Raw genomic sequence first — 20,633 nt, forward strand, 5'->3', positions numbered from 1 at the left:
TGATCCACCTGTCTTGTGCAGGGATTACAGGTGTGAACCACCGCGCCTGGCCTGAATTTTTCTTTCAATTTGTCTGTCATGAATTGATTTGATTCCTTGTAGAAGGTGCAAAGGATGTAGCCTATTTGAAGGAAACGGGTTGATGGCAGTGTCAAGAGTCTACATATGAGACCCCATTCATGGGAAGGCTTGCTTCTTTGTGTTTATTTTAAAAGATGAAACTCTACCTTTATGGACTGTCTTATGATTTCTTCTGCTGTCAGGAAAGGCTGTGAAATTGTCATTCTCTGATGCTTCAAAGAAGGTCATGACTACTGCTCCCTCATTAATAGGCAGGGAAGATGGATTTGTCTAGAGCAGTTGATAAGTGAGTCTCTAGGGCCCAGACTCAGGAAATACTGTAGGATTATGTTTTTTGACTGTGAATGACTTGGACACCATGCCATGGTTGGGGCCATGCGTATAGAGCCAAACAAAGCCATTGAACACCATTTGCTTTCAAGAAGGAATAAATAGAAATGAAAACCAGGAGCCTGATGTGGGGTGAGGGGAAGGGATTGGGTGGGAGTGAGGGTGTCAGAAGGACCTCTTTGGTTTTACCTGGTTCCTCTTGGGGTACCAGGTTCTCTCCGAAGCAAGATGGGTGGTGTGTCCCAATATGTAGTGGTGTGTGAATAACTGATTAGTAATAGTAAAGTGCCAACATATTTATTGACTTGCTTAAAAGATAAGCAGTTCAAGGTTATCACTCTAATAATATGATATCAGATTGGTGCAAAGGTAATGCAGTTACTGCCGTTGCTTTTAATTTAAAACTGCAATTACCTTTGCACCAACCTGATATCACCCTTACACAATTCATCAGAGGTTTTCACAAATGAGAGAGAAAGGAGTAGTGCCACATAAATCTGTGCTAAGAATGATGTTTACCTATGGCCTCTCTCCCAGTACCATCACACCTGCAGTGAGCAGCTGTTACTGATAAACCATTAGTAAGATTTGTGATTATAAATTATTTTCATGCACTTAAAAAACATTTCATAAAAATCTGTGTATTCCCAAAGAGGTGTGCCATGTCTATGAATTTATTCTATTGGACATGTGCGACACAGTTGAGAATCACTGGGTTAGATCGTTCTGTCTGGGATATCATTTATGTTTTTAGAATTGCCCTTGAACTTACTGTGTCATAAGATACATGAATATGCACACATAAATACTTTTTTCCTGCTCCTCTTTCTCCCCTGCCATGGTTCTCTTCATCTGAGAGGTTAAAGAGGAACCTGTGGAGTTGGCTGTGCATTGAGATCTTCCAGTTCCACTGAATCATGCCATAGTGCCTGCTAGGAAGACAGTAATCTAGAGCAGTGCTTCTCTTCTTCGATGTGCATTCAGTCAGCTGGGGATCTTGCTCCAGTCCAGATTCTGATTCAGTAGGTCTAGAGTGGGACTCAAGATTCTGCATTTAAAGCCTCACAGGCAATGCTGGTCTGGTTTATGGACCCCACTTTGAGTGACAAGGGTCTAGACTAGGATGTCAAACTTACTTCTGTCTCCTATTTTCCTAGAAGTGTGTTATTTTCTTTGTTGTAGGTTTATGTAAGTATAGCCCCAACAGCAACTATTGGCAAAAAAGTGAATTAGATTCTTCTTGCAGTATGTTTTCTTCCCCCTTGAGATGCCTCTGCATTTACTTGTTTTAATTTGTGCTTCTGGCATTAAAAGCCATGCTTGATACTGGAGCTGTTTTAAAATCCAAAATTGCACTGTGTGCTAAACTGTTTTCTTGCTAATTGTTTACCAAGTCCTTTTGGGGATTGCAATGACTTTGGCCTCTGATGCAATGGTTAACCCTTAGCAGTCAGGAAGTGTGAATCAATGTGGCTAGACTGAGGAAAGGCAGGAGACTGTGAGAGTTAAGAAGCCTTTGGGTACAAATAACAGAGCACTGGTCTGAAAGGAGATTAGGCAGCAGAAACATTAATTATCTCACATAGCAAGAAGTCTGGGCATTTGGTTTCAGAGTTGGTGCAGGGGCCTAGAGATGTCACAGAGGTCATGGACTCTTTCCTACTTTCCCTTCTGTGCTGCCAGTGGGGGTTGGGGAGCACCTGCCGGCGTGGGTTGTATCACTCCCTTACATCACATCTTCATGGGCTGTTGTCACTACTAGCATCACCTCTTCACATGACCATTCTCAAACAGGAAGGAGATTGGGGAGCAAAGGAGCCTTGTAGGATGGTTCTTTTATTCAGGAGAAAAACTTCCCTGCAAGAGCCTGTACTGTATTATCTTTGGATCTTATAGGTCAGGACTAGGGCAGAGCCACTGACCATTCACTGCTGAAAAAGAATGATATGCCATTATTGGCTTAGATCAATAAGATGAATCTCCCAAGGCCTGGCAAACAAAATCAAGATTCTGGTAGAGAAGAACAGGATATGGATGTTGCGCAGTTAACCAACAGTGTGTGCTCCAGGAACTGATACTGAGAACCAATCATATTCTAAGCTTCTCATGGTAAAGCTTGAGGACCTGTTGCTCAAAGAAGGAAATGAGCAGGCAGTGTCTTTGGGACTTAACATTTAGGCTAGGCCTGTTCAATTTTAAAGCACCTCTTTGGAGTGGAAACATGGCTCCTTTGTATGCGTTGTGTCTTCCGTTGCTGCCTGTCTTCTTTCTGTTAGTTTTAGGGATTGGTGATGGCAGACTTACTAGAATCAGGATCACACAGTATGCCTCTGAATAGGGGCCACATATGTTACATCACACACATTGCTGTCTGGCCTTTTTGGCTGTGGGTGTGCTGGAATATCACTATAATAATAGAAGGAAAACTACTCCTATGTGCAAAGTGGCATGATTGCAAGAAGAAAGCTAGCTCAGTGAGTGTGGGTGGCTGCTGCTCTGGGTCTTGTTGCATCTTGACTTGGCCCGCTGGGCTTTCTGCTCTGCTTCTTGCCCTGAGCTATGCTGCGTTCTGCGGAACACAGCGCAGGTGCCCAGAAGTGCAACACCCACCTGGAAGATGTAAGTTATCCCTCTGCCTCCTTTGAGTCAGGACAGCAGAAAGCTTTCTCCTCCTCTGGGTTGCAGGGTTTCCTAGTGTAGGTTGGAGGGAAAGGGTGGCCCTCCCAGTTTGCACTTGGCTTTCAGTGCCCAGAGGTCTGGTGACATTCTGATGATGGTCGGGCTCCAGGAAAGTGAAAAGTTGCGCCTGTTTCCTCTATAAACAAAAAGAAAACAAACAGAAAAGAATTAGTATCCAAAGGCTGGACTTAATTATACATAAACAAAAAGCAGAAGTGGTGATTTGGTCAGTTAAAGGAGCGAAAGCACTTTGCTAAAGTATACAATAATTGAATAAGCATTGCAATCAGAAGGAAACAATACTAGAATCCTGTTGGCTTCCATATAAATGCTGAATTATGGCCTAGGATGAGCTTTCTTGTTATTCTCAAATGCCCTGGAGGGAGAAAGATTTTGACCAGAGAGTGCTATGATCAGAAACTGCACTTTAGGAAGATTAATCTGGATGTAATAAGTAAGTCTGGACTGCAGTTGGAAGAGGCATGCCTCTGATTCTGTAACTGCTAACTGCTAAAGCCCTGACTTTCCCTGGTCTGTGTTTTTCTTCTCTCACCAAGAAAATCAGGCAAAAGGGCCCTGGGAATTAGCAGCAGAGGATGGTGCCTTCAGCGCTGAGTGTAGTATACTGGGCCCATTAGCCTGTTTCTTGTATTTATGTTGTTTAGGTCATGTCATAGTCATTCTATTTAAGTTAATATATTCCCCCATGTTAGCTCTCACTAAAAGGCCAGGATTATGTCTAAATCAAAGCTCTGTTAGCCCATGGTGTCTAAACCCACACGGTGCATGTACACAATTGTGCACAGCCATGTATACTGGGCATAAGTGGATACTGTACAACTGACACACATCCTAGTACAAAAATAATAAGAAAATAAGGAACTACATGGTTAAAAAAAAAAGCTCTCTTTAGTCTGTTCCCAACAGAATTAGGAAAATATTTGCTTCTGTTTTCTACTCATTATTATACAGTTTGCATAATTGAAGTCACAATGTACTTCTTTAATCATCCAACGTTGGTGGTATAACATTTTAAGGAAACCTGTGGGACTCGGGAAGGCCGGATGCTGGCAGCCCTGAAAATGTTCCCGGGTGTTTAGAAGAACATTTCAATTTTGTCAGTCAAGTCTTGAGAGTCTCTCATGAGAAAAAAACAACAACTGGGACTCAAACCAAATTATAAAGGGATTGGTTTTGATATAAATATGACATTTAGGATTAACCAGTGAACCTCAAACCAGTTTTTCTGTGTTGGGTAATCACAACTTGATCTTTACTCAGAGAAAGAGCTTAGGAGTTGTGGAATCTTAACCCCATTATTGCATTTTGCATTTCCTTCTCAATAAAGAAAAATACACTGAACTTTCCAGAAAAGGAGACTAGGGCTAAGTAGCTGACTCCTTTCTGAAGGACTATGAATTTTATTCAGACCCTCAATAACTTGCTATGTGTTCCTTGGCAAGTCATCTAATCTTTTTTATTCCTTCCTCTTTTCTTAATTCCAAATCATCGTATTTTCTTAAGAATTGGTCTAATCCTCTCCATTTCCAACCTCTGTATTCATATACAGGTTCTGTTGATTTTGCTCCTGGGCTATGGTTGTGGTCTTCCCTGCTTCTAGTCTTTTTCCTTTGCTGAACATCCCTGCATGGTCACTTTTTCCAAATGTTCTTCTTCTCTAACGAGAGAGGGAACGACAGCTGTTAATTGAATCAGGTATAAGTTCCTTTACCTGGTACTCAGACTCTGTGGTTGGTTGGGCCCCTCAACAATCTCACCTAGTACTTCCCTGCTTTTAAAAATCATTGCCTCTATGGAAAAGAAGCTGCTAGTAGGAAAGAACTCTCAGGGTCCCCTGAAGCTGTGGGGGCTCCTATTGCTCCAGACTCCCACTCAGCCACTTAGGCATCAATGTCTCTTTTAACTCATTGTAGCTACATTTTAGGAAGCTCTGAACTCTCAAACATTGATCCTGTTAGTCTCTGATCAAAGGTTGAAGTGACCTAAGTCAATGTTGTTCAAGCACAACTCGGGTTCCTTTTCAAAGAGAATAGCAGATACTGCAGAAGTTTGAGGTAGGTGAGGCTTGGGTACTCACCCATAGCCTCCCTTACAGGTTTTAGAGAAATCAGCTTTCAGACCAAATTTTGCCCTTCATTAGCAAACAAGCTCCTAAACAGTTCTCACAATGTGTTCTGTAAGCTCAAGGAAATCCCAGTTCTTTTTCCTCATAGGTGAATGAAAAATTCATTAGAGGCAGACATGCCAAGATTCCAGATGCAGTTTTTGTTTTATCCTTATGCTTGCTATTAGGAACCCAACCATCCACAGAACTGGCTGGGGTATAGTCTACAGTTGGGCTGGACTGGATTGTTTTATTCTGTTCATGCAAGAGTGAGGAGTATATCTGAAATATTTTAGCCACTCTCTGTGTGCTAAGAACCTTTATTTTCAGCAGTGAAAGTCCATTTCTAACATGTATCGTACCTCTCAACAGGTCACTGTTTTCCCTAATAGTAACTCCTTTTGACAGTCAGTCACCTGGCTTATACTCATCTATATTTAGATTTGGATAATAGAAATACTTCCAGCAGTTGCCTCTGGCATGCTGAGTCGAGTGTTATCTGAACCCCCCTAGCACTGGACATTCTTGGTTAGAATGCCAGCTGACCACCTAAGTTGTGGTATCACAAACATAATATCACATGGCATATGTTGAAGTATTTTAGGGAAATTTTAGACATCATAACCACACAGTTGGCAGACTTTAGTTTTGTGGACTAAATTAGGCAGGAGAAATCTCTTTTCCAGTTTTTTAGAAATGAATTTGTTGCCAACTACAGTAAGAAAGGGAGTTTTTTCATAAAGATTCCAATGTTTGGCTTCCCTGGGAAAACTGGGATATCCAGCAATCCTGGGTCTACATTTCTTTATGGCAACTTTCTTCTGGTGCCAAGCAGCAGGGGCCTGCCTTGGACCTTGGTTGGAGGGTGCTGACAGTGGGCTCCAGGGCTTCACACAGGGCCCAGCACTCCTAAAGTCTCCTGTCACAGAGACTGAGTATCAAGGGCCCTTGTCACTGAGACTGTAGCTGTTGGTTTTCAGGACCCTCTTTTCTCTATTGTATTCCTGCCTGGCTGCTGTAGGTGTTTTGAGTTTTTGACCCTTGCAGCTGTCAGTTTTTCTTCTTGGCTCCACACTTGTGCTTTGCTCATGCCATTTCTTTGTCTGGAATTTGTTTCCTGTTGGGCTTCCTTATCCAAGTCTTCACCTCATCTTCAAGGCTGGCTCCAAGGCCCACTTTGGAAATAGTCTTCCATGACCATTATGGTTATAGCTCCTCTGCTTTTATACAGACAATGTGGTATTTGATTTTAGACATTGCATGTGATTTTGCATGTTGTTTTATTGTTTATTGTTTTCATATGTTATCCTACCTAGGTGTGACTATTCTTTTTTTTTTGAGACAGGGTTTCACTCTGTTGCCCAGACTGGAGTGCAGTGGTACAATCATGGCTCACTGCATCCTCGACCTCCTGGGCTCAAGTGATTCTCCCATTTCATCCTCCTGAGTAGGTGAAATTATAGTTGCATGCTACTGCACCCACCTAATGAACCATCATGCCCGACAAATATTGGTAAAGTCAAGAAACATGTCTTCTCCTATTTTATCTTTGCCACTGTAAAATGTTTATGCTTATCCCTGCAGCCTTCTTGCCTTGCTTATGAAAAGGCAGTGAGTAGCTTATTGATCTACCTAACGGTTGTTGTAAAGAATATTCATACATGGTAAAAAAATGTGAGTCTTATAAATATGAAAGTAATATAAAAATAGAGGCTGGGCATGGTGGCTCATGCTTATAATTCCAGCACATTGGGAGGCTGAGACAGGAGCTTTGCTTGAGCTCAAGAGTTTGAGACCAGCTTGGGCAACATAGAGAGACCACATACCTACAAAAGATAAAAATAGATTAGATGGGCATGATAGCACATGCCTGTAGTCATAGCTACTTGGGAGGCTGAGGTAGGAGGATCGCTTGAACGTGGGAGGTTGAGGCTGCGGTGAGCCATGATCATGCCACTGTGCTGCACCTTGGGTGACAGAGCGAGACTCTATCTGGAAATAAATAAATAAATAAAAATAGGTCTAAATAAGAAGCCCAATAAGGCCCAACCAGAAAGTTTAAGTCCCTTTCTGGAGTCATAATAGTCTAGGTTGGGTAATAGTCTAGCCTTAGGCCTAATCACTGTTAACACTCAGATCTTGCCCATTAGTCCTGTGATGTTTCCTAGTAGATCTGCCACTCTCCAAATCAGATAACCATACCTGCAGATCCTCCTCAAGGCTTAGTGGCATTCACACCTCAAAATAAGACCGTGCCTGATGTTACTGAAATCGTCCGTGCCAAATTACGCAAAGGTGATGAATGCACATCAAACTACTCATCAAGAGCCAGGGTGCTGGAGATGCTGTGTCATTAACAAGGCCATGCAGAAAGCCCTCTGCTGGTGCACCTGTTTAGCATGGAGGGTTGATGTACCTAGACGACAAAGCATCGTGTGCAAGGGCGGTGCTGGTGAGGCCAGGGAGGTGATGGGATCAGGGAATGAAAAGTAAGTCATTCAGTAGGGAGCTTGCCATCTGAATCTGAGAGTAGTGATATAGGTAGGGCAGAAGAGGAAAGGGCAGTCAGGTTTACCTGTTATGCTGAAGGATTTTGACTTTTTCCTGAGGGGACAGGGAGCCTTGAAAGACTTTTTTTTTTTTTTTTTGAGACAGAGTCTTGCTCTGTCACCAGGCTAGAGTGCAGTGGCATGATCTCAGCTCACTGCAACCTCTGCCTCCTGGGTTCAGGCGGTTTCCCTGCCTCAGCCTCTAGAGTTGCTGGGACTACAAGCATGTGCCACCATGCCCAGCTAATTTTTTGTGCTTTTTAGTAGAGATGGGGTTTCATCATGTTGGCCAGGATGATCTCGAACTCCTAACTTCGTGATCCACCTGCCTTGGCCTCCCAAAGTGCTGGGGTTACAGGTGTGAGCCACTGCGCCCAGCCTGAAAGACTTTTAAGGAGGGCTCAGTCCTGTGACATAGAAAGGCCTGGTCGCTGGAGCCTGGATCTGGGGAAAGAAGGGAGATGGGAACTTAGGAGGCTGCCGCAGAAGTCTTGGCAAGAAGTAACGGTGGATTAAATGAAGGCAGTGGCTGTGGAGAAGCAAAGAAGTGGATGGATTCAGAAGGTGTGAGAGCCTTTTTGTTATTAGGATGACAGCATTCTTTGTTGTTGTTGTTGTTGTTTTTCTTAAAGTAGCTTTTACCCGTATCCTTCAGTTATTCCTGGAGTCAGGAGATGGACTGGCTAACCTTATGTGTAGCCTTTGATTCCGTGTTGCCTGAGAAATGCCCATGGTTTTGGACCCAAGTGAATCTGGCTCCAATTCCCTTTGGCTGTATAGATGTACCCTTTAGGAAACAAGGACGGCTTTTCACTGTTACTGTTCTGCCACCTCTTTCTAACTGTCATATGCAAGCTATCTCAACAGAATATACCAATTTTTTGTTTATATAACATAAGCACATTATGTACTTTGCTCAAAATGTTCTGTTACTGAGTGCATACAGTCTATATACACATCAGCCATACATAGGAGCAAATTGTGTATTTATTCTGTAGTCGTAGAGGGAGTAGATGTTAGGATTGGTGTTTTCTGCTCCTGAAATTTTTGTTCTGAGTTTTAAAGACATTTAACCATCTGTTTGAGACTTTAAAGTGAGTGTTCAAAGTGGAGGCTCTGAATAAATATATGAATCATGACAGATATATTGAAAGGGTATTGTCAGTAATAAATTGCTACTATACATCTTTTTCAGCTGTTTCTCTAACTTTTTAAAATGTGTAATGTAAGCAGGTAGTATTTTTAAGGAAGTGAAAATGTATCTAACGTTAACTATGGATTTTTACCTGGATTATGTCTTTTAGGAAGAGACGTTAGGGTGCAGAGTTGCTTCAATTGCATTTAAAAGAATCAATTTTTCCTTAAAGCAGCCTTTACCTGTATCCTTGATTTATAGATGATATGTATTTATTTCATATTATCATAAAATCATTTTAATAAAAATGAAATGTTGGATTCATCATTGAACTTCTTTTTAGAAATACAAATTAAGTTGAAATTAGTAGCTTTAAAAGCTTTATCATATATATTTTTTTTCCAGCAGATATAGTAGATGCTTACAAATATTTTCATTCACCTAACTCTTCTCTAAGAGAATTAATTGTATCTTCTCCCATCCACAGGAGACTGACTGGTTACAGAGATTTCTTTTCATAAGACTTCAGTGTTCTGGCTGCAGTATAAGAATTAAAAGGGCTTTAGAATTGGAAACATATATGCATATTAAATTATGTAGCAGTTTAAAAATATATACTTTTATTCAATATGAACATGAGAGTAGCAGTTGGAACAAAGACTCCATTTGTCAATTTTCATTTCTTTTATTTGTAGTTGAAATCCTGTTGGGAGTACCAGTAAATTTAAATATAAATAAAATGCAACATTCAATATATTTCTACTCAGGAAACTGGTTACAATGTTATTAAGTCATAATTGCATAAGCTAACCTTATAGGCCTACAGCAAATGCTAATACATTTTGACCTTGGTTTGTACTTGAGGTTGTTTTTTGGTAATTGCTGTCAGCTTGATAGCCAACAAAGGGGACCAGCAAAGGAAAAGTATATGAGAACGATTTGCAGGGGCTCAGACTGCACAGTGCGCTGTGGTGTTTTGAGGTGTTGACTACCTGTTTTTATTACTACCCACCAGCTTAACTATCAAGCAGTCCTTGACCTGGCTGTCATTGATAGGTACACTAGTCTTCAGTAATTGGTACTTTAACTTATTAACTACTTTTAACCATTGTGTAAAAATGAAAGCAAGAATAGTGCATTAATAATTGCCAGGCATTCCCTTCTGTACTGTATATACAAATAGAATTTTTGCACATGTGCCCGTATGTATGTATAAGTTGAGTATCCCTAAATCAGAAAATTTGAAATCCCAAATGCTCCAAATTCTGAAACTTTTTGAATGTGAGGTGACATTCAAAGGAAATGTTCATTGGGACATTTCAGATTTCTGGTTTTTGAATGAGGGCACTTAACTAACTTAGTGTATAATGCAAGTATTTTAAAATGAGAAAAAATCCAAAATCTAAAACATTTCTGGTCGCAAGCATTTCGGGATGCTCAGCCTGTACAGTATGCCTAATTAATTCATCTTCTCATAAAATTAACTTCTAGTATATAATGAGTGTTTAGAAAAATATTATTTACTTCTACAATCCATTTCATCTGTACTTATGAAAATTGTCCAGAAAATCAGTCTTTGCTGACTAAGGTTTTTTGCATACAGACAAACTCGGGCATGTTGGCTTTATATAAGACCCTTTATATTTAATTTGGTATACGAAGCTTTTGGACTGGCGGGCTTGTGGCCCATTACCAGTGATGGTGTTCCCCAAGGTGTAGGGGATGACAGAGGGCAGATCTGCCTTTTTTTTCCTGAGAGAGCGCCGTAGACATGTTCAGAACAGTTCATCACCACTGTAAAGCTCACAAAGAAGAGACATGCTCAAAAAAATCACAATTTATAAGCAATAGTGTCTTACATAAAATAAAGGTGATTTTTTTTTCCCTTTCAGATTTTGGGGTAAGTGCGTTCCTAGCAACAGGGGGTGATGTTACCCGAAATAAAGTAAGAAAAACATTCGTTGGCACCCCATGTTGGATGGCCCCTGAAGTCATGGAACAGGTAAAAAAAAACAATAAAGTGAATTTTTGATGGACACAGTACAATCGTACAGATCATTAATACACTAACATTTCATTTGTATCTAGCATTTTAGTAGAATCCATCATGTAACTAAGATTTAATTCTTGATTCCTAGTTAATTAGCAAACTAATATAAAAGTTATATATCAACAGCTGTGGATTTCTGACATGATATGGACTTGATGATGTGTAACATGCCTCTGTATGATTGTGTTTTTTTTTTTCCTGCTTTCTTTCTTAGGTGAGAGGCTATGACTTCAAGGCTGACATGTGGAGTTTTGGAATAACTGCCATTGAATTAGCAACAGGAGCAGCGCCTTATCACAAATATCCTCCCATGAAAGTAATTACAATTGGAAATACTATGTCGGGGTTGAAATGTGATTGGATGGAATCAGTTTTCTAATTCTCTTCAACATCTTCATCCTTCTCTTAGGCCCAAGGAGAATTAATGGAGGAACGCAGCCAAGTTGAACATTGTCTGATTTTCTCAGTGGACAGAATAGGACAAAAGTAGCATAATTTCCAGCTTTGAAGCTTGCTTTATAGTCTCAGCACAGAGTTGAGAAAATAATGTGATCAGATTGGTCGATGGAGGTTGATAGCTATGACAAATGCTGGTCATTACTCTTTTGATAGCAGAACAACACTAGGTTCCCAAAGAAAATCTCAAAATAGATTATGGTGATGTCATCTCTGCAAATGGATTTCCCAGATTTTCAGGGCTTTTTTTTTTTTTTTTTTTTTTTTTTGCTTTTTAAGTGGACTACAACATTTTTACCCCTGCTCTCATAGTGTAATGTTGGCAACTCATCTGATGTAAGAGAGCCACAGTGTTTTTAGGATGCTATTTTCACGTTTCTGCTGTTCTTTTAACTGGCTTATACCTCATTATTGTTCTTAGTTCTGAGATAGTGGTATCAGGGCTAATTTACCCAACTGGATTTTGTTTTGAGGCTGAAATAGTTTAGTGAAATTATAATGCTGTTTTACATAGAGTATGGTCTATGATTGTTTCATGGTTATTGGAAAAATTTGGGAGGATTTATTTTAAAAACCCAAGAATAAAAAGTGAGTTTTACTGATTAAAAGAAGTAATATACTCATATTGTAGGAAGTTTGGATGTGCAAGTCAGACTAAAGAAGAAAAACAATCACCTGTAATCTCATCAGCCACAGACAATCTCTACTAAGGTTTTAGTGTAATTCATTTTATTGTTTTCTATATATATATAGGTATATATATGTATATATATTTAACATAGTTAGGATTTTAGTGTATATGTGTGTGTAGATACATATACCGGATTTTGCTAGCAGAAAATTTAAAATTGAAGTATAAACAATTGAAGTGACCTTTTGGAGAAAAAGCACTGAAGTAACGCTGAAGGATTTTTTCTTTCATTCAGTTTTTCTTTCTTCATTTTCTTTCTTTCGCCTCTTCTTAGTGTTTCCCACCTGAATTCAAAGTCGCACTCCCAGCCTGAAGTCCTCTAGGACTTTTCTTCAGAGTTCCCAGTCCCTACTTTCTCCTGTGGGCTTTTATCCTCCACAAACAATAAGCTGTCACTTTCACACTTCAGCTATTCACACATCTGAAAGTGTTTGAAAAGAGGCTTGACATGTATAGCATTTGCATAAATTAAGGCTGAATTATGCATTAATGAGGTTTATTCATCGTACAGGCTAGTAGTTTTCTACACCTTCCATGTTTTTTTTTTAAAGCAAATAATTTTGAAGTTAGTATGAAAGAGTGGAATTTTTACCTTTTTGATTTAAAGTTGTATTTTATTTTGTTTTGTCCCCCTCCAAAAGCAGCAAGGACTTTGGATTTGATGACAGTTTTTAGCCACTCAGTTATATTCTGGCTATCCTTCAGTGTCTTGCTCTCAGTTTTGCCAAGTCTTTTAGCAATTTTCTGTATGTTTTCTCTCTCTCTTTTTTTAAAGGAAATCATGTTACCTCCTGGGATGTTGTGGTTTTATTTTTAGGGCCAGTAATGTGTTACAGAAGCCTTGAGTACAGGCAGTTCCTTACTTATGAATGACCTGTACACATGAACAGTCATGCCTCTCTGGCCCTCTCTCTCCTCCACCCGCTTTCCCAACCAGCCTGTGCTGGAGCTACGTGCTCCTTGAGGCGGTACATGAGCCAGTTCCCAGAAAGCTCTGTCTGGGATCATCCTTAACACATAGAGCAAATTTTGTAAATTCTGTCAATGGAATAACAAAAAGGTTAAAGGGGGCATGAACAGATTTGCAGTGGCAATGAATGCTTTCAATACACAGTTTCTGCAAAGTTAAAATCATGGGAAAGCACTTTGTATCTAATCAAGGATGGTTTTTTACACTTCTATGAAAAATTCAAAACTAGATTGTAGCAATTGCTGTACTGAGATTCTGTCTTCATGTGTGTTTCTGCTGCAGGTGTTAATGTTGACTTTGCAAAATGATCCACCCACTTTGGAAACAGGGGTAGAGGATAAAGAAATGATGAAAAAGTACGGCAAGTCCTTTAGAAAATTACTTTCACTGTGTCTTCAGAAAGATCCTTCCAAAAGGTAAGTGAAACTTAGTGGATGAGTTAATGACCTGGTTTGAGCCATGACAAAGCTTTGTTTGTAGATGGGGAAAGGCTTTATGAGGACACCGGAAAGGTATTTCTTGTCTGGGATACCCTGCTCTGGTCCCCAGATTTCCAGCTTGTTAGTGGAAGACAGTGTGGGTCCAAGGGGGAAAGAAGTGGGTGAAGAATGAAGGAGAGGCAGAGGAAGAATTGTGGCGTTAATAAGATTCACTGTGCTTGTTAGGTGTGGGCTCTGTCATCAAAGGAAATGAAGTAAAACAGAAATCAAAAGAAACTGGCAGTGCTGCATTCAGAAGCTGAGCTAATATTCTGCACTGTGTAGGTTGAGCTGACCTCTCAGGATTTGAATATCCTGCTAGCTCCAGTCTAAACTAGGCAGAGCTATTGAATTTTACATGAGCTTCCTGTTAGTTGCAGAACAAGTTGTTGGTGCTGTTTAAAAGATTATCAGTAAAGAAGATGGAGGAGATTTTTTTTTACCTTAAAAAGATTAATCATGTAAACAGAAGCAAATGGCTTTAAATTAACATTAGTGTTTCCTATTTATTCTTGGGTTATTGCCCTGCACTGTACTGTGTCTGCTTTCTGATTTCCTTGCTTCCTTCTTAATTTCTGTGACTTTGAAATATCCTAGTTAGTGATCATGGAGCCCTCTGTTCTTTGTCACCTAGAGGAGATTGTTAATTTTGTGAACGGCCTTGCCTAGGTAAGGTCCCTTTGCGGGTACGTGGTTGTGTGTGGCGTTATCCTAGCACAGACCACGAGAGGCCTCTGAGAAGTTCCTGTCTATCCTAATCTACCTGAGGATCCAATTTTTTCCTTATATTTTAAAATGTGATAACTGACCTCTCTTCTGAAACTTCTTTTTCAGGGAAGGACTCTTCTTTTAGAAGTGATTCCTTTATTTTGATCTTAAATTTTTATGAAACTTGTTAAGCCTTTACACAGTAACTTACTGTTTGAGTAGGCAAGCCTTCTCTAGATTAAACACAGTTTCCATAATTGTACCCATTCTTTGTAGCTGCTCACTTCATTCCTTTACATTTACTGAATTTGCCTTGAATTTTTTCCATATCAGTCACTTTTCTCATGCTGCCAGGAATGAAGACTGCTATTAGCCATCTTGAATTATTTATTGTAAAAGGGATGATTATTTTGTCATACCTATGTACTATTTCTACGTAAACATCTCATTTGTCATTTATATTTGATTTGTAGGACTTGTTTTTCTTCCAGAATTTTTTGATCTTTCATTGAGATTATTTTTTCAACCTCCATTTGGGTGAAATGCTCTTAGACTCTAATTTTGTTTTCCAACATTTGCTTATCTTCCCCTTGAATTTGATGTCATCTTCAGTAAAATTTTTTGACATCTTCAAGAAAACAGAATTTGATCCTTCATAGCCCAGCAAGAGAAGTTCTTGTCTTTCCAGTTAGGACTGGATTATTACTGATGGTCTTCCTGATTCTTGAACGACAGTAATTGAGATTCCACCTAGTGGTTGTGATTTGTAATGTCACACAATTCCAGCTTTTTAAGAAAATTGTTCTTTAGGGTAGGATTGTTAGTGTATTTAATGATATAATAGTATATTTCTTTGGGAGATTTGTATGTGATTTGGTCAAAACAAATTAGATTGACATACATTATATTTAACAAAACGTTTTTATTTCTTTTCTTTTTTTCTTTTTCTTTTTTTTTTTTTTTTTGAGACGGAGTCTTGCTCTGTCACCAGGATAGAGTGCAGTGACGTGATCTTGGCTCACTGCAACCTCTGTCTCCTGGGTTCAAGTGATTCCCCTGCCTCACCCTCCCAAGTAGCTGGGACTACAGGCACACGCCTCCACGCCTTCACGCCTGGCTAATTTTTTTGTATTTTAGTAGAGACAGGGTTTCACCATATTGGCCAAGATGGTCTCCATCTCCTGACCTCGTGATTTGCCTGCCTCGGCCTCCCAATGTGCTGGGATTACAGGCATGAGCCACCGCACTCAGCCCATTTTTATTTCTTAATAATCTTGAAAGTCTTTCCGGATTTTATTCATTATATGAGTTTAAATATCAGGTTCCTTCTACTCCACCAAAAAAAAATATATATATATATCCTTTAGAGGAGAGTCGTATACCATATGTTCAAAATCTTCAAATCTTTCATTCAGAGACTACTCTCTTAAAAACACTGTTGATGTACAAAGCATTAATCGTTTAAGGTCTTCTTTTAGATATTTTCTCTATAACTTAATCTGTTCTCACTATTGTGCAATTTGTTCTTACCAAACAGCTGTAGACTGTTAGTGGCACATCACCTTCCCAGGTATCTCTTTCTTACAATGAAAAGACACATAGGTTGAGTTTGGCGGTTGGGGGCGGGGGGGCGGGCAAAATCTATTACCTGTAAGAATGGAAAAAAGCAACATTGTTGAATTACTTTTTAGATAGGTTGCAATTTCAACATGTGAATCCATGACTAATTTGATAAGTAAACCTTGAATTCTTGCACAATAATAAAAGAAACTCTAGGAATATTTTCTACCTTTGCTTTTGTCATTCAAGAGTTCTTGCCCTTCCTCTGTCCCCTTTCTATCCCTGTTTTTATGCTTGATTCAGATGCCACATCTTCCTAAAGTTAGGTACCTGTGGGTGGGATTCCTGGCTCTACTCTATCAAGATCTGTATGACTTAGCTTTCTTGTCTGTACAATGGGCCTTGAAATACCCACTTCATAGGATTGCTATGAGGATGGGAAGAGAGAATGCACTTCAAACACATAGCGCCGTGTCCAGGGAGTCTCTAAGTACTCATGAGGTTAAGACTGCCATTCATTATTTGCCTTTTTTTTCCTGACCAAGTGGAGTTGTTGAAACTTTTATGCAATTACTACAGTATATCGAAAATATATCTTTTGTAGCACTTACTACACTGTGTACTCTTATTGATTTACACACCCCAATTCCTCAAAAGTTTGTAAGTTTTTTAGGAGAACTTATGCTGCTTATCTTTATATCCGTTGTCTGGTCTGCATTATATGCTCAGTACCATTTCTTGAACAACTAGAGATGATTGGGAGCTTGCAATTTGTGGGTGATTTGGACCCATTGAAGAGTGTTTAATAAACAGAAATCAGATTTGAGTAGGTTGAAGAGTGAATGCAAAATTTTTGCCAGTTTTTATTATTTCTGTTGCCTAAATGTAGATCATCTACCTGTAATCTGAAAGCAGTTTACTTGTGCCAAAGCCCTGGTATTGCCGAGTACCTTATGAGCAGTAAGTGAAAAAATATTGCGAGAAAACAGTGACCAGTACAGATTCACTCATAGGCATCAACTGTCAGGCTGCTGAGAGTAGGCTGTGTTTTTTTTGTCAGCCTTGAGAGCTCATGGGACTTTCCTCATGAAAGAGAGCTGGGGTGTTGCAGCCCTTTGGTTCGTCTGAGTCTGTGTTCTGCATCGGCGTAGACAGAGAGTTGCTTATATTTGCATACCAGAACATCTTGCTGTTTCTTAAAAATAAAAGAACCTTAATCTTGTAGACTACAGGCTTTGTGTGACTAGCAACTGTAAAAAGAACCAACTTTTTTTTTTTTTTTTTTTTAAGCAACAAGGGGGATGATGTTGCATTGATAAATCCTTAAGAAAAGAATATGACTTGAATATTTCTTTTGTGGGGAGTGGTGTGGGGAGGAAAGCAGCTCTGCTTGAGGTCAAAGGGCTGTTGGAACTTATTAATGCAAATTGTTAGAACTATTTAAACTATATCATTTTCATCTAGAGTCTTTTGAAAATTATTTTAAGTCTCAGTGGACTTTGGTTCATCCATATGTATTAGCTGAATACTTTAAGAGATTTTCTTCTGAGAATGTTGTTACTTGCAGACTGCTGCATTGTTTTTAAGGATTTAAAATTGAATAATCATTCAAAGGCTGGACCGTTAGTTTGGTTACTGGTAACATTTTAGCATTTCTCATGAAACTGTTGGTACTTACATTGCGCTGAATTGTTTGATGTTTGCTAGTGGCCATGTAAGATGTGACTGTGCTTGCAGAATTTTCTCCTGTAGTACTCAGCTAAAAGGTAGGTGGCGCTGGTGGTTCCACATTAGCCAGGCATTGGTAGTCACTATGGCATAAAATAAAAATAGATAAATGAAGAAAATAAAAAACAAAAAACCCTGAAGTCAAATGGGCAGCAGGCACCTCTGCTTTTCTCACACTTTCTATCACTGTCTTCCCTCTGTCATTTTCTTTCTTTCTTTTCTTTTTTTTTTGCGACAGAGTCTTGCTTTGTCACCCAGGCTGGAATGGAATGGTGTGATGATCTGGGCTCACTGCAACCTCTGTCTCCTGGGTTCTAGTGATTCTCCTGCCTCAGCCTCCTGAGTATCTGGGATTACATGCACCCGCCATCACACCCGGCTTATTTTTGTATTTTTAATTGAGATGGGGTTTCACTATGTTGGCCAGGCTGGTCTTGAACTCCTGACCTCAAGTGATCCGGCCTCCCAAAGTGCTGGGATTACAGGTGTGAGCCACCGTGCCTGGCCCCTCTGTCATTTTCTTAATTTCTTCCAGTTTATCCCAAAGCGATAAACACTTAAGCTGATTTGAGCAAAGAGAAACCTCTGATCTGCTGTTTAGTTATTCTCTGTGTAAAGTGGGAATTACCTGTTACTTAACAAGCCTATAAAAAAAGAAGGCAGGTTGTTTAAACCAATTCTGTTTTGTTACCTGATTGTGTTTTTGTACTTACTGATGAAGGCTGAGAGTGGAGTGGAGTGCAGAGAAAGGAGTTTCCTTTGCAGCATGCTTTTCCCTTTTACATTGTTGGTTACCATGGCAATGACCTTGCTGGAGAAGGCGAAGTATTTTCCCAGCCCTGTATCTCAAGGTATCCTTGGTACTTCCCAGCTTTCTCTCTACATCATCCTACATTGACCCTTCGTGTGTGGGGAGGAGGATTTTTGGTGGGGGTATGGTGCAGAGGAGACAGGGAGGCACTTTGCTTCCTTACGTTGGCATTTCCTCTGTCCTCTTTTTTTTGCTAGCGCAAGTCTCATTTTTATTAAGTCTTTCTCCTGTTCCCCACTGTATTGAACAGATGCTTAGATTTTGGTGCTAACTGAATCTAGCTCCAGGAGTTGTAGTGCTGTGTCCAAATGTGTAGCAGCATCACTTTCCCTCATATTTGATTATAGTATCAAATTGAGCTTTAGTAGTTTCTGTTCTGTGCTAGGTATTGGAAACATACAAAGGAATCCTATGAGGTCCCTGCCTTGGAAGGACTCGTATCCTAGTGGAGTGAAGCAGGGAGACATAGGAACAGATAAATACATGATGGGAATGTGGGTAGCATGGAGCATGAGTGCCAGTTAGGGAGCAGTGCCTTCTACTTGCAGGAGCTAGGAGAGGTATCTTTGAAGATGACATTTAAATTGGCTCTTGACTGATGAGCGAGGGTGTGCCAGTTGGTTATGAAAAATTTGGAAGCAAGAAAAGCAGTGTGTGCGTTATCACGAAAGAGCAAGAGATGAGTGAGAACATCGTTGCAGTTGAAGGGTGGCATCTCTTGGGGGTGTGGGGAGATGAGGATGGAGGAGTCAGGGCCTAGAAGACTTGCTTCTGTCTCAGGCCACTGAAATGCATCAGGGTAGGTAAAAGAGGATCAGTTTTTTTTTTTTTAAGATGCTACTTTGGGAAGCAATGGGGATGATGGATGATGGGTTGGAAGTAGCAAGGGAGAAGTAGTGAGCCACTAGCTGGGGGGGCTGTTTTATTTAACTATATTAGCCAGAGATGATGAGGGCTTCGAACAGAACAGTGGCCTTGAGTTTTTTTCATCATTGTGATTTTCATAGGGTTCTTTTCACATTTAAAAAATTAAATCCAAGTTATTTTGTATGCTTCTTAGTTTTAAAAATGTTGTTTCATGTTGTGAGGTTCCCAAACATGATATTTTGGTCCATTTCAGAGTCCACTGTAAAGTGGTTCTACTACATGTTCCCTCAGGAGCCCTTCTCCTTCCTCCAAGGTATTTGAATGTGCTGCTGCCCCTCTTGCCGTCGAGCAGCACACTCTGCTCTTACCTGCTAGATTGTGACTTGTTGGAGGTATTATTTATGTCTGCCATCTTCACTGTAGTATGCCTACCACCTAGCATAATGCCTGACAAACTGTGGGTGCTTAGTAAATATTTACTGAGAGAATGAAAGGATGAATTTGGAGTAGCTAGAGGCAAAAACATCTGCTGGTGATCAGGAAAAGTATACATTAAAATAACAACCAAAGTTGAATCATGTGAAAGAGTTATGCTATAGTGTTTAGTTCTAAGGCCTGTTTAACAGGTGCAGATTCATGGCCTACCTGTGTTTAGACCCTTAGTTACTCAAAGCAATTAGCTGGTAGATATGGAGATCCAGGGTTCTTTGTCAGATACCTACCTGCAACCAGTGCTCCACTTGAATCCGAGGAAAAAAGAAGTAATGATTTACACAGAAAATTTCTTTGCACAGAAATAGTTTCTGGGGCTCCTGCAGACGTACACAGTTTGCGTACGGATGCACTTGATGACGTTTGCTAATTCTTTCTGTGCTTGGGTTTGATCCCTGGGAATATTTTAGTGGAGCTTCCTGATTTCAAAGCAGCAGTTTCCAATTGTTTCAAGCATGAGGATTCCTTTTAAACTGGCCCCACCCCACCCCCTGCTATAATATTATTTGTGCGTTTGGTCATTGTTGCCTAAGATAATACCTAATGATATTCAATAATGCATCCCTCCTCCTTTCTCTCCCATTATCTTATTATGAAACTCTTAAAATATATGGAAAAGATGAAAAAGTAGTGCATTGTTTACTTCTATACCATCACCTAGATTAAACAATTATTAACATTTTCTATAATTGTGATATTTATGTTTTATTTGCTGAATTCTGAAAGTAAGAGACTTAATACTTTAGCTTGGATTTCTTATAAACAAGGACATGTTCCTACACAACCACAGTACTTTTCCACACCTAAGAAAATGAAGAGTACGTTCCTAAAATTATCTAATATTTAGCATATTCACACATCTCTAATTATTCCCAAATGTCCTTTGTAGCTTCTGCAGCTTCTTTCTCACACCCAGAATCCA

The 20,633-nt window shown here is 39.7% G+C and overlaps 1 protein-coding gene across 3 annotated transcripts in view; it reads left to right on the top strand.

Moving 5' to 3' along the window:
- Positions 1 to 20,633, top strand: part of STK39 (serine/threonine kinase 39) — a 302,652-nt gene that overhangs the window by 98,092 nt on the left and 183,927 nt on the right. For all 3 annotated transcript variants that reach the window (XM_033231238.1, XM_033231239.1, XM_033231241.1), the window contains exons 6-8: positions 10,792 to 10,901; positions 11,164 to 11,265; positions 13,349 to 13,482. In XM_033231238.1, the coding sequence (XP_033087129.1) occupies positions 10,792 to 10,901; positions 11,164 to 11,265; positions 13,349 to 13,482 (346 nt within the window). The remainder of the gene's footprint in view (positions 1 to 10,791; positions 10,902 to 11,163; positions 11,266 to 13,348; positions 13,483 to 20,633) is intronic.

Source organism: Trachypithecus francoisi, unplaced genomic scaffold (assembly GCF_009764315.1).
Source record: "Trachypithecus francoisi isolate TF-2019V2 unplaced genomic scaffold, Tfra_2.0 Lachesis_group13, whole genome shotgun sequence".
NCBI classification, from domain to species: Eukaryota; Metazoa; Chordata; class Mammalia; order Primates; family Cercopithecidae; genus Trachypithecus; species Trachypithecus francoisi.